At 43.1% G+C, this 14,410-nt stretch overlaps 1 protein-coding gene across 1 annotated transcript in view; it reads right to left on the reverse strand.

The window, feature by feature from the left end:
- Positions 1-2,945: 2,945 nt before the first annotated feature.
- Positions 2,946-14,410, reverse strand: part of YY1 (YY1 transcription factor) — a 28,496-nt gene continuing 17,031 nt past the window's right edge. The window contains exons 3-5 of the mRNA XM_064292980.1: positions 5,991-6,051; positions 4,117-4,275; positions 2,946-3,320 (exon numbers count right to left, since the gene is read on the reverse strand). Coding sequence (XP_064149050.1) covers positions 3,138-3,320; positions 4,117-4,275; positions 5,991-6,051 — 403 coding nt within the window. The 3' untranslated portion in view covers positions 2,946-3,137. The remainder of the gene's footprint in view (positions 3,321-4,116; positions 4,276-5,990; positions 6,052-14,410) is intronic.

Raw genomic sequence — 14,410 nt, forward strand, 5'->3', positions numbered from 1 at the left:
CGTTACAAGGCTTCCTTTCATTACTCAGATTTAACAAAATAAGTGACATTTAAAAGAACTTGTACATGAAGACCACGTAGGAATACACGTCTTGATTTTCCTCAAATCCTCAGGCCTTGAGTTTAGGCAAAGCACACAAACACCATATGAAATTAACAGCATGAATTCAATGTCACCTTGGAAAATAAACGTCACTCTGAGGTGACAGTTCTTTTTACAAATATTATGCTCCCCCCAACCCCGCCACCAAAAAGGGGGAGAAGAAGAAATTCAAAAATAGAAAAGAACATCTTGTTAAGTGTAAACTTAATTCTCTGGGGAGTTTTTATATTACCTATGATAGAAACATGCATTTAGTTTAGCTTGGATGTATGAAAATATGTCTTCAGTTATTACTTAGAAATCAGATTAATCTTCAAGACAACTGACTCACTGTTAGAACACCATTTCAAATTGTAATAAATTACATTTTTAGCAAAATTATAAATTCTAACCACAAGCAAAATGGGTTTCAGTCAAACCCAATGAAAACTACGTCTACTCTTTAATCAAGTCACTGCTCCTCTACTGGTTTCCCACACTGTTGTAAACTGAGCGCCGTGTCTGCGAGGAACTTGTACATTAAGTTTTCATCAAACCCCAAATCAAACTGCGTACAGAAATTAACCCTGCAGACTGCAAGAAGACACACGGGCAGAGAGAGTCAAGGGGAGATAGAAAGGACGGAAGAGATGACCAAAGGCACAGAGGAAGTGGGGCCTCCCCCCACACGGAAGCCTGGCTTCTGTAGGGCACCAGGCGGCTCTCGGCCCTTCCAAGGGCTTCCTGGCCTGGGCCAGTGCCTGGCAGGACTGTCCTCAGCACAGGTCTGCTTTGCCGTGGGCCCCTGGGCAGGAGCCCTGAGGACAGCGCCTGAGCCAGGCTCCAGTGTCGCACGGTGCCGAGCGTGGGCAAGGCAGCTCTGGACAATGAATACAGCCCCTGGACTCCTGGGTACTACTCGGCCCAACACGGTGAGGGAAGATACAGGTGGCTATGGTTGGAGGCCTCTGCCCGATGTCAGTCACAGAACCACAGGTTAGCACCTGGACACTCAACTTCAAAAGGCACCTTCACCACAGGCTTACCTCTCTACTGACTGCCAGATACAGCAAAGCCTGGCTTATCCAGAGGATAGCGGGGTCTTCTGATTAACCCAGTTCCATCAAACTACTCAATGGATTACGGATTGTGAATGGATAAAAAAAAGTGTCTCAAATTACATTTTTCATTTGTGATTCAGAAGGCACTTCAAAATTCCGCAGAGCCACAGGGTCATTGTTACGAGCCCATCAATCCTCCTGCACAGGAGTAAAGAGAAGCTGTAGGAGATCGGGCTTCATCTCTGACCTGATGATGTCCTGATAAAGAAATCTGGAATTGACTGTCTGTCATATACCTTAGAGCCCAGCATACAGCACAGAAAGACATGTGGCATGTTTGCATTTGGACTAAATGGGATTTTGCTGTATCATGGCAGTTTATAAAATATTCTCAATGAGTCCGATATTTGACTCTAAGTAAAATTCAAAACTGATAATTGTACATTGAAGAGGTCACCAGGTGAGGTAAAGCACTCGCTGAGTGCAGCTTTCTGGCGATCAAATCACCTTGCCAATCTGCACTCAGCATGTTTGGAAGCACGAAAGCAACACAGTGGCGCTCCGTCGCCTCACCTGCTAGCACTTTAGGACTCCATGGATGGAGGAACAAAGGCGCTCCAACCAACCAACCAACCAACCAACCAACTGAACGCTCTCCTGCCAGACAAGTCAGAGCCCTGCTGTAGCCTCCTCGGAGAGCAGCCTGAGGGAAACGCCCAGTCTTCCCCTCTGCTGGCACCCACTGCCAGCCAGCACCTTACCTGGAGAACGTACACAGGCCCCATCAAAACTGCCTCCGTCAAACATCAGCCGGGGTGCTAAAACCAAAGTCCCCAGTGGGCCCGGTGTGCGGTGCTCTGAGGTAGTTCCTTATCTCAGGATGCCTGCTAGCTACGCTTTCTTTCAGCATTTCAGTACACGTAGGAAGTATTAAAATATCCATGCATCGCTTTAGTCACAAATCACTGTAACTGAGTGCAAAATAAAGGAAACTTGAGTTGCTTTATTTAGCTTCCAATTTCTGGGAGGCTCAAGAGTTAGAATTATTCTGGACAACAAAAGAAAATAAGACTGTGCTTACAGACCTTTTCTGCCATACTCTTTCTTCAGGATTGCTATTTTATTGTTGCCCTTTCTGTTACACGGGACGTACACATCAGGTGTTAAAAGGTACAATACATTCTACAACTGAGCACCACTTTCTGTAACCGAACAGGCAAAGAAATGACACTCGACATCAGCATCTGGCAGTATTTTTCGGAAAAAAAAAAAAAAAAAAAAGTGACTAAAATGGGTTTAAATTGATTAACACTATTAAATCACATCTAATATTTGATACTACATGATTCAATACAGCTATACGATACAATTATACAAAATGTGTTAACATCAAAGAATACAACCAAAATTAAGATAGCAAACAAAACCTATATAACTTTTTTTTTTGTACAGGAAAATACTTTTGAAGTATGCATGTAACTGCCCATTCTTTTAAAGAAAATCTACTGCAAGCAAAGTTATCAACCTCCAGAAAAATCACACATAGCATTACTAAGCATATCCCCAAAAAGTGTACAATATGCACACTTGGAAAATACAAAATTAAAAAAATTGTAAGCAACAGGTGAGCTTCATATTTATAAGAATGTGAAAAGAAGTCCCATTTTTAGCACTGTTGTATAAAGAATTGTCTTTTGATGCGAAGTTCGTGAATTGTCCTCCTGTTGGGACCACACTTTACAAAAACACCGTGTTTTTGAAACGAGATTACAGAGCAAGATAGAGCATCTCAGCAATGTCGTCTTATTAAAGTTTTTTTTTTTTTTTTTTTTTTTTTAAATTTTTACTACTTTATCAAAACATGTCCCTTAGGTGTGTAGGATTCATATTTAAAATTCTTTCCTAGAAACAATATACAAAGGAGAGGCGTATTTATTCTTAATCACACTCCTGGAAGATGCTTCCCGAGGCCGAGAAGGGGCTCCGCTCTTCCTCTCACTGGTTGTTTTTGGCCTTAGCATGTGTTAAGATGTGCGATTTCAGGTTAGTTGACTGAGCAAACTTCTTATTACAACCGTCGAAGGGGCACACATAGGGCCTGTCTCCGGTGTGGATCCGCACATGCGTGCGCAAATTGAAGTCCAGTGAAAAGCGCTTCCCACAGCCTTCGAACGTGCACTGTCGAGGAAAGACCAGAGTCAACCCACCAGCAACTGGGGTGGACCCGGGAAGCCCGGAGTGCCCCACTGTGGTGGGGAAGGGCCTATTTCTTTCACCAACCCCTTTCCCTCCCTGCCCTGGGTGAACTTTCTAGATATAGTCCACAATCAGCAGGTGGGGATCGTTAACTTGGCTTGTGGGACATCTCCTAAAACCCATGGAGAGCCCTCATGAAATGTTTAAAACGAAGAAGGAAAACAACTTGGCAAGATGGCAGGGATTTTCCTGAATTAATTAAGTTCCTGCTGCTTCTTTAGATACCTCCAATAGTAAAATATAAATGATTGAGAATGCTTCTGGTGTCAGTAACCAAAAAGAACATTAGATTTACCCGCTGTAGGACTAGTTTATTATTTCTGGGCTTCTAACATCAAGGCCAAATACCATCTCTATTCACTCTCATACATTTTCAGAAGTCCCTGTCAGTTAGAACGCAATTCAGTATACTATTAACTACAGAAAATCCATGACTGCAAGGTCATAGTGAACACACCAGAAATGCCTTCCAGGATTGCCCCTGAGCACCGCTGTCCCGGTGTAAACTACGCTCCCCGAACACTGTGATACAGCCCGCGCCCAGCACTACAGCGATTACGCATGGGCCCCCCGGCTGATGTTTCTCACTGAAGGTAAGGTACGTCCCCAAGAGCAACGAGCCCGGCTCTCGGAAGCTCCCGAGTCACATGCTGCAGCCACCAGCCACCAGCAGTGCGCTGACGCCCAGGAGGGTGCGGAGGAAGAAGGGAGGCTCTACCTGAAAGGGCTTCTCTCCAGTATGAACCAGTTGATGCCGTTTTAGTTTTGAGCTCTCAACAAAAGCTTTGCCACACTCTGCACAGACGTGGACTCTGGGGCCGTGGGTGTGCAGATGTTTCCTCATGGCAGAGTTGTCCCTGAACATCTTTGTGCAGCCCTTGAAACAGAGAGAAGCTTAGTGGTTCACACTGCAAACTCTGGCATGGGTTCAGCCACTTCAACCACACAAAAGCCCTCACCGATAGATTAAAACAAACACCCCCCCCAACCCCAGCGGGTACATACAATTACCTGCTCAACCCCCCGGCTTTAATTTTACTTAGCATTACAGTAGAATATTGATAAATGATTTAACACAACAACCAGACAGCTGAAAAAGGCCTTATCATTTAATGCAAACCCCTTGTTTATGGATGAGGAAACTGAGGCTTCGCGAGGTTTTTCAGACTTGCCCAAGGTCACACTACCAGAGCAGCCGAGCTGGGAGTAGAACCCAACACACCGGCTCCCAGCTCCACCACAGCTGCCTCACCCGCGTATGTCCCCCACATGAAGTAACAGAAGCACCGATACAGAAATGGAGTTAAAAGGATGGCAGGCCACCACTACCTTTGGTGGGCCCCATAGTCTGTGCTGCAAGAATGGGCTGTCATTCTCCATCGCCCAGTGCTCCCTCTTCTCTCTTTGCCTCTTTCCCCTTCTTGACAGAGAAAGAAGCAAGAGGGTCTCCAAGGAATGGCAACTACAGAAGAAATTTATTTTGTGAGACACTAGGAAAAGGAAGAAGCAGGCAAACTGACTACCAATGCAGTGTGGACTGAGGCAGATGGATGTGTGGTGCTCAAGAGAAGCATGGCCTCAATTTCTTCTGCAGTTGTTGCCCAATAATGGAGTGACTGGGGGATGACAAAACAGCATGACAGAAGGACAGCACAAGTCAACCACTGACAGCTCCACAGCAGGTGAGGGAAGCCACAGTTTTTTCACCTTGACCTCTAGGTGGAGCTTCCATTTGGAAAATGGAGTCAAGACAAATTAACTGGAAAAAAGTATACAGAAAAGCTACAGAGATGACAGGCACTGAAGATGGCCTAACTGTTTTCAAATGCTTATTTCTTTTTGGCCCCAAGAGAAATCATTTTCCACTTCAAAATCTCCACAGTAAGAGCGTTAAAAAGGAACACAAATACCATGCAAGTGCAGAGTCCTAATAGGTGACACCATGAAACCAAACCTACCCCCGCCCCAAAGCTGACCTCGAGAAGTCTTTACTCCGTTCAGAATGTCTCCCCTTTATCCTCTGCACCTATGCGATGTTTTATTCTCTGTTAGTTTTACATCCAACAAGGGTTGAAAACAGACCTCTGTCAGAGTACTTTGCAGGCTATCCTTTCATTTCAAAGGTGAATCACATTTGAAAACAGTTAAATACCCCTCTAGTAACATACAATTAACAGGGTAAATTAAGAAAACGGTGAAGGAAATCTTATTAGGCTTATTTTAGCAACACTCAAAATAATGTCCAAACTTCCACAATGAGCCCATGGACCCACAAAGGTCCAAGGGCAAGATCATAACTCAAGTCTTAAGACTGACTGTACAGTGATAACAACAACACTCGTGCCCCATGGTAACTGCACTGAAGTAATTTAAATTTAAGCGGCCCTTACTAAACAACAAAGATTACATCGCAAAATGTAGTCTCTTCAATTTAGAGACCAAAGATTATAGTTCCTTACTTTATCTCAATTATGGAGATGGAAATAAAAATGCAAATTTCTGATAAGCACCCTATAACTCCATGAAGAGTTCTGTGAGCCTTTTCACCCAGCATTACTTACTCTAGGAGCCTTTTCACCCAGCATTACTTACTTTATGAGGGCAAGCTATTGTTCTTGGAGCATCATCTTCTTTAATTTTTCTTGGCTTCATTCTTCCCCCAAAAAAAAAAAAAAGAGAGATGGATTTGTAGGGGTGCGTAGACTCAACTGGCCTAAATCAGAGAGTTGCTAAAATGTCTTCCTTGTAAGCATAAAAACTAAGATTCTAGGATGCTTCCATGAAGGCGGTTGGATGCACCTAGGACCGTGAAACACTGCCCCATTTTACAGACAAGGTTACCGATGTTTACAGACGTCTGTCTACGGTCTCATAGCTAAAACATCAGTGCAACTCAGAAAGGCACTATGACCTGTGAGATTCAAATACACGCTCTTTCCTCCGACCCTTTAAAAAAAAAATACAGAAGACCAACAGCCCAGACAACCACGACGAATCTCCTAGCCGGCACAAGGCAAGGTGTCTAAAAGCAGCTGCCATCATGCAGTAAAGCAGTCTTACAAAAAGGGAGCAAGGGATATGGGACCATCTTAAAAATATAAATCCCTATACAGCTGTTTAAAAAAAGAAACTAAAAATGGGTTCAATTCGTACTGACAGGAAAGGCTCTTTAAACACTCTGTTAGAAAACAAGGCAGAGAAGAGTTTCCTTTTAAATGGAGAAATTACGGACACACGTGTAAAGTATCTGTTAGCACTGGTTTGGGGAGGAGACCTTTGGGACTAGTGGAGGGACCACCGCATCCCGTTTCATACAGTTTAATCTTTATCACAGTATTCTGGCAGGGGGAGGGTATGGGGAGAGGGGGGACTAGAGTTTTCATTTATTTCAAAAGACCAGTTCTGGTTCTGCTGTCAGACCTGTGGCGGGGTTCATAAGTTTCCACGGTAACAAGCGTCTGGGTAACTATCCAGGGAGCTTGCCCATGTGGAGACTTACCTACCCACCATCTCCACTTACCAACCTGTGGTCTTTTGTCAAACTTTCTCTCCAAATACTCCCTACAGATCTGAGTGTGGTAGAGGGGTGAGAAATTAAAAGTTCCTAGAAAAACTAGAAAGAACAATTTTAATCTCTGAAACAGACTTTCCTTTTGTCCTTCATTTTGCCATCCTCCTACTCAAGGGTTCATATTTGATAAACAATAAGTCAACGATTCCTTGACAGTAAGAGCCAATTTGCCACCACTCCCTTACCGTGAAAGATTACTTCTGTCACCTTGAAGTTAGCAAAGGCCCTGACAATAACCTTCCTTTTTCTATACCCCTGATCTAGAGAAACACTTTGTGATGCTTCTCACTCTATAAAACCAGACCTCATGAAATCGTCTAGTTAAACTTTCCATCTCCCGGAGGAGTACAAGTGAAGGTATACACCTGGTAGCTATAACTGGTCTCCACAAAGTTTATTCAAGACACTACGTATTTTCTACTCTAAATTCTGTGAGAGTATTTTCAGTCTGGCACCCCCACCCCCACCCTGCAGACACTTATCCTTTCTTGTAATTGGAGTATTACTACATCAGTTAGCAAATATTTTCTAAGTTCTCATTGTACACGGGGTGCTGAACTGGCTTTTGTTATCTTAAATACCAACAAATCCTGAAGTTTTGGTCTGAGTTCATGGAACTATGAGGTGGAACAAAAATTACAGTGCCACTGCGCCACCTGGAGTTGGGTCAGAGATTAAAAAGTAATAGCGTCCACATAAAGTGTTTTATTCCACTCAGTATCAAAACAAATATAAAAAAAAAAGAACCAAGTTTCAATCTTCCCAGTTAAGAATTTTTATTCATTGAAGAGTCCACTGAAATGTTCTGTCTTAACTGTGGAGATGGTTACATGACTATGTCTGTCAGAATTCATAGGCACAGCCCTAAAAAGAAAGGCTGAATTTTACTATATGCCCAGAGTATTATGCTTAATAAACTCGACTTTAAAAAAGGCCACTGAGTTGACAAATACATTACATAGACATTCCTTGTCCCACTCATCTTGATGCTCAAATCTGGGGTCAATGGCAGTGAGGTGCCTGTGCCCGAGGGCAGGTGTTACCAGAAAAGAGTCCCCTCAACAATATATTTTCTCAGAGATTTATTTCTAGAACCTTATTATTATTATTATTTTTAACATTTTATCAAGGAAATGTTCAAATATCCACAAATGTAGAGAGAACAGTGTTAATGCCAAGGTACCATTCACTCAACTCCTGATTTTTTTATGTTGTTATCAGTGGCATTTTTCTTTAAAATGCCATTTACTAAATGTGTGTAATACTGAGAAATATAATTAACTTTGTATGTTAATTTTGAAAGGCAGGGGTTTTAATAAGAAGCCACTTTTTTTTTAGACGAGTAGAGAGTTTACAATGCATTTGGATTCAAGAGGGAAGTTGGAGGTTTGATGCCAGTCACTCTTAAGCTCCTTGGCAAATCACCCTTCCTCACTACAGAACGGCAAAAGAGGTAGTCTGTGTGCTGGTGCATTTTAAACGTTATTTGAATGCAAACACTGAAAAAGTTATTTTCCAAAAAGTGTGCTTTGACTGAAAGTTTTGTTTTGTGAATAAAGACCCAAATCACATAGTACTACTTAGAATCTATCTCTTGACCCTTCTGAACTATTCAGAGGTCACCAAGAGTTGGGTCTTCCACTGACTGTGCTACTTCACACAGATTCTGTTGAACCCAGAGACGGCTATGACAAAGCATAGGCATCGTGAATCGGACAGACAGGACGCCGGTCTTGGTGCTGATGTTTACCAGCTGCATGACCTTGAGCAAACTACTTGACTTCTCAGCCTCGGTTTCTTACTCTGTAAAAAGGTATAATCCTACCTTAGAGTCATGAGAATTAAAAGAAATGATGTATGTTGAGCACGTGGGAAATGATAGCTATTATTATCCCTGGCTATGTGTTAAATGGGTCTAGCTAAAAATGCATTCGTTCTTAAAATATCACATGCCAGTTGTGCTTAACAACTCAGAAGGTTCTGGCACTCCGAAGCACCCTTTCAACTAAGGAACTCAGGGGCTGGAGAAAGTAAGGTAGAAGGCATCCCTCAATGTAGTACACATCATACAGAGGAGCAGGGTGCCCACCAATGGAAGCTTCCTGCTCAAGTAAGAACCAAGAGCACACCCCCAGGGCGTGACTGCGGGTTTTAGAATATCTCACTCTGGCCGACATGGAAGGAACAGCACTGCAAAGGTTGGCACCAGGACCCCAAACTGCAGGAACTTCCTGGCCCACTTTCAGTAGGGCATGTGTAAGCCAAAAGTTCTTATTAAGCTAAATTTGCCAATGTCCCTGAAGCAGAGATGAAATAGTCTGGAAGCAGTGGTTCTTTAACGAAAATAAGTCTTATCCCTGCAAAGCAAGCTTAAGGAGTTGACTTCTAGGCCAGAAGCACCAATTTGCTGGTGGGACTGAAGTTCTTGTGTACTATGGCTACCATGTGAAAGCATCATCCACCTCCCCTTTTCTCGTGGAAAGAATAGTGTTGCCTTATGTACATCAGACACAGTTTGATAAAACGAGTGACATCTTAAAGTAAAAAACTATAAAGTACAGACAACATGCTTTCATGTGATGATACTGAAGAGTCTTAAGGCACTTCCACCTCCACTACCACGCTTCCTTTTCACAGTAATCCTATGAAAGAGTCCCAGGGTGGGTAACGAACACAGAAACTAACCTATCTGGGATTGTTCTAACTAAATGCTACCTGTCAGAGACCACTTTTTACATAGTTTGCAGATTTAACCAGGAAAGAGAATTCGCCAGGTCCCACTCACTAATAATTTTTGAAGTATTTACTAAAAAGACATTTCAGGGAAGAACCAATCACCCATCGTCCCACCTCCCCAATCCCAAGACTTTCAAGCGGAAGTCATTATTTCTTACACTTGCCCACATGTTTATGTAACTGGCTTACTAAGCGCAGCAGGAACTTGAAATGGTCTGCATTTTTGGTCAGTTTCGAGTCCAAGTGAGCACCCTATTAACCCACCACACGGAGAAGGGGGGTGATGGCTGGACTAGAAGAACCAGTTCAGTGGATCTAAAGAAACCACGAAGATGTGGCCTGGCTCCCATGAGTCTGATCCTTGGTCTTTGTCTTCAGCTTTCAGAGTCCCAGTCACCAATTCTGGGGCTTCAGCAAAGTCCTATCCAACTGTGAGACACATTCTCAAAATGTGAGACCTTGTAATAGGGCACCAGGCTCAAGAATCTCTTGCCACCACCTGTCTTAACTAGAAAGGTTTGTTTAGGTTAACATGACCTTCTTTTCCAGAGATATTATGTAAAATGGGTGGGATGAGCCCAAATCTCAATCCACCTCACAATGCCATGCCAGAACCCTATACCTGTACATTTTCTTACAATGTCAACATAAACAAGATTTCCTTCTATTCTATACACAATAATGAAGCCTTTAACACGTTGATTATGTAAAAAAAAAAAACAAACATTTTTGTCAGTACTGCTTACTGTAGAAATAAACAGTATGCTAGAATCACCTTTTTTTTAAAAAAAAGAACAGTAATTCATTGTGTTTTCAGCGAAAGTTTACACAGCAGTTTAGGTTCCCATTCAACAACTTCTATACACGTTGTTCAGCGACATTGGTTATATTTTTCACAGTGTCTGAACATTCTCATTATTTTCATTCTGGTTGTTCCGTTTCCATTAATCTCGCTTCCCTGCCCCCTTACCTTCTCATCTTTGTTTTAAAGTAATTGTTGACAATTTGTTCTCATATAGAAACTCTGGTGGCTAGTGGTTAAGAGCTACGGCTGCTAACTGAAAATTTGGCAGTCCGAATCCACCAGGTGCTCCTTGGAAACTCTATGGGGTGGTTCTACTCTGTCCTATAGGGTTGCTATGAGTTGGAATCGATTCGATGGCAAAGGATTTGGTTTTTGTTTGTTTGTTTTCATATAGGCGATTTTCACCCCTAAGTTGTATTTATTTTGTTGTTGAGAATATACACAACAAAACATATACCAATTCAACAGTTTCTACATGTCAATTTAGTGACATTGATTACATCATCCTCCTTTTCTGAGTCCTTCCTCCCTCATTAACATAAACTCACTGTGCCCCCTAAGGTTCCTGTCTCGTCTTTCAAGGTGCTGTTGTTAATTTGATCCCATATACAAAACCCATTACCATCAAGTTGGTTCCGACTCACCACGACTCAAAGGACAGAACAGAACTGCCCCATAGGGTTTTCCAAGGAGTGCCTGGTGGATTCAAACTGCCAACCTTTTGGTTAGCAGCCATAGCTCTTAACTAGTACACCACCAGGGTTTCCGTATAGATAGTTCTTAAAAGAGCATAATGCTCAAGGCAGACCTTTTTTACTAGTTAAGCTAAACTATTCAGTTTTAAGAGGACTTCAGAGGATATTTTTGGTTTAAGGTTTAAAGATTATCTCAGGGCAATAGTTTCAGGGGGTTCATCCACCCTCCATGCCTCCAGGAAGTCTAAAGTCCACAAAAAACTCCAAATTCTGTTCTAAATTTTCCCCCTTTTGACCAGAATTCTTCTATGGAATCTCTGTACGATCACATTTCTTGCTCTGTTGAGTCCAGGAGAATAGCTTTAGGACTACGGAGAGAATTTTCCTATAATCAGCTCAAATGAGTTCTCTTTCTATAAATATTGCTCAAAATTATGCCCCATGTTTTAGGTTATGCTTTCTTAGTTTTCTTCTCTCCTCTTTTCAGGGAGTTTCTGATTGCTTTTTCTTTTTTAAATAACTCCCATGCCATGAAGATCTTTCAGCTTTTTACTCATTCTGCCCACTCACTACTGAATAAAATGGACTTGTCTTGAGAAATTCTTACAGCCCACTGGCTTCCTGTTCTAAACTTAACAGGTTCTTTTCTAGCCTGCTACACAACTGTCTTCTTGGTTTTCTTTTCCTTGTGTTTCTCAGGAAGTCTTCCTTTGGATGTTTATCATTTTGTTGGAGTATATTCTCAAGTAACCCCTATGGAAAAGGTACATGCAATGTAAAACAGATCCTTAAGTATCTACGACTGTCATTAATTTACTTTTGTATTTGACTGATAGTTTTACTGGATAAAGAATTCTATGTTTATAATAATTTCTCTTCAGAAATCTTAAAAGCTTGGCTCCAGTGTCTTCTAATTATCTTCTGTCATTGAAGAAAAACCTCATTCAGATCTAACTATCATTTCTCTCTCCAAGTGACCTTATTTTTTATCCTGGAAGCTTTTATGTTCTTCATTCTTGGTGTTTTGAAATTTTACAATTGACCTCTGGCCCCTGGTCCCAGCCCGTGTGGGTGGTCCACTTCCATAGGAGGGGGTGATCTAAGGTGGCCCTGATCCAGAGAACCAAGGTCACTGGGGAAACAAGCAAGGATTCTATTCCACAACGGCAACGTGCACCCTGTGGTCAGGGCTGAAACTCCCTGGATTTTCTGTGCAGAGGAGTGGGGACAAGCTCTCAGACCAGGTGCCCCAATTCTCCAACGAAGGTGAGCAAGGCCAAGGGCCACCAGTCCCTCATTACTTCTTCTGCTCACCACACACAGGTTCCCTCTTTCTTCAAAACCTTTCTTCAACTCTCTACTCCACCACTGAAATCACTCTGCGGTGTATAATCGAGACAGGTCTTATTCCTCCCTCTCCAGGACCTTTTGGAAACTCCTCCCTCACTGTTTGTGATGCTGTACTGTCCTGAGCATCCTCCTCCTTACCTCAATAATCCTTCTGCTCAGTTGCTGGTTCCTTCTACTCTCTGAATATAAGCAGTTTTTCCAAGATCTTATGCTGAGGTCTTTTCTCTCCACAACTGTCCCACCTCAAAGACCTTACCACTTTCATGGAATTAGCTACCGACCCCCATTAGATAATTCTAGCCCTAACTTATTTCCTAAATAAAACATCTTAAGTCCCAACACGGGTCTTTTATTACCATCTAAAAACAAACACTGCCTTCCTGAACCCCAAACCAGCACCTTCTCCCAACCTCCCCCCACCATCCAGGGAGTGAAGCTTTTAGTGTCATTTGGGATCCTCCTGTGTTGTCTGCCCTCCCTCCAGACAGCCAGCCAATCAGTTTCAAAATCTTCTCCTTTATCTCCTGTAGTTGCTATCACATCCATCCTTCCACCGTCTGATGGCCACAATTCCAGCTCGGGCCTTCATTAGCTCTTGTTCAGCTTGCTCTCTCCCACTTCCCGGGTTGTACCTGCACCAGTTCAGCTCAGGACACAGTGGGAAATAAGCCTCTCAGCTTAAAGCTCTGGCCACACAGCCTCTTCTCTACTGCTCAAAACCCTTCAGCAGCTGCCCCCTGCAGCCTAAATCAAGTCCACACAGCTTGGCCCAGAATTCACAGGCCTTAATGATCTGGTTTCAGTCTGCCTGAACTCCAGTCATGTCCCTGTGAGTACCCTGATTCTCAGGCAAACCCGAGCACTTACTGTGGTTTGACTATAGACCGTGTACCAAACATGGAAGAAGTCCTGGTGGCACAGCAGTTAAGCGCTTGGCTACTAACGAAAAGGCTGGCAGTTTGAGCCCACCAGCCCCCACCCCACAGGAGAAGTACGCGGCAGTCAGCTTCCGTAGAGATCACAGCCTACTCTGTCCTACAGGGCTGCCAGGAGCTGGAATCGACTTGATGACAACGGGTAAAAACCGAATACACGTCTCTCTACTGTGCTCATGCCGTTCCTGCGCACTGGCCCTGCACGGGCCCTCGCCACCCTGTCAAAACTCTGTATTCTTTCATGCCCAAATCCAATGCTACCTCCTCCACCAAGCTGTCCTCCATCCCTCCATTCCATCTCTATCCTGGAATTCTGAGTAAACAAGGGAGAGCTGCCAAGCTTCCAGAGCATGTGACAATATCATATAGCGGCACAGCGCTCGGCTCAGCCCGTCCAAAAATCTAACCTCGATGCTGACTGTGTCCCTACAGTCATGGCTGGGGGTGCGGGGAGTGCACTTAATGCTGGATTTGGAATCATATTTGAAATATGAATGGCAATACAATATGGAATAAAGTCATTCCTAAAAGCAGGGCCTTAATTTTTTTTTGTTAAGCCATGATAAATTAAAAATAAATTAAAATGTGTATATTTCCTATAACCATAGTCTCACTGGGGTGAAGGAAAAAGGGTGAGATCCCTTTGCTAAGACACAATGGGTCCAGGTCTCCCCGACCACTCACCTCAGACAGCCACACCCCAGCCACCAGTGTTTGATCTCTTCCTGTCATGCCGGCTTGTGTTAACAAAACACTGGAGCTTAACTGATGAGGCTGAGACGGAACCGAGGACATCCTTTCCTATGGTCTCCCCGCAGCTCAGTTCAGTGCAACACTCCCCAATTTAAAATGCACACAGAGGGCACGAGGCGGCAGGAGGATATCCATTTCAAAACAAATTATGTGTAAGTTTATTTATT

This window comes from Loxodonta africana, chromosome 10, assembly GCF_030014295.1.
Source record: "Loxodonta africana isolate mLoxAfr1 chromosome 10, mLoxAfr1.hap2, whole genome shotgun sequence".
Classification (NCBI taxonomy): domain Eukaryota; kingdom Metazoa; phylum Chordata; class Mammalia; order Proboscidea; family Elephantidae; genus Loxodonta; species Loxodonta africana.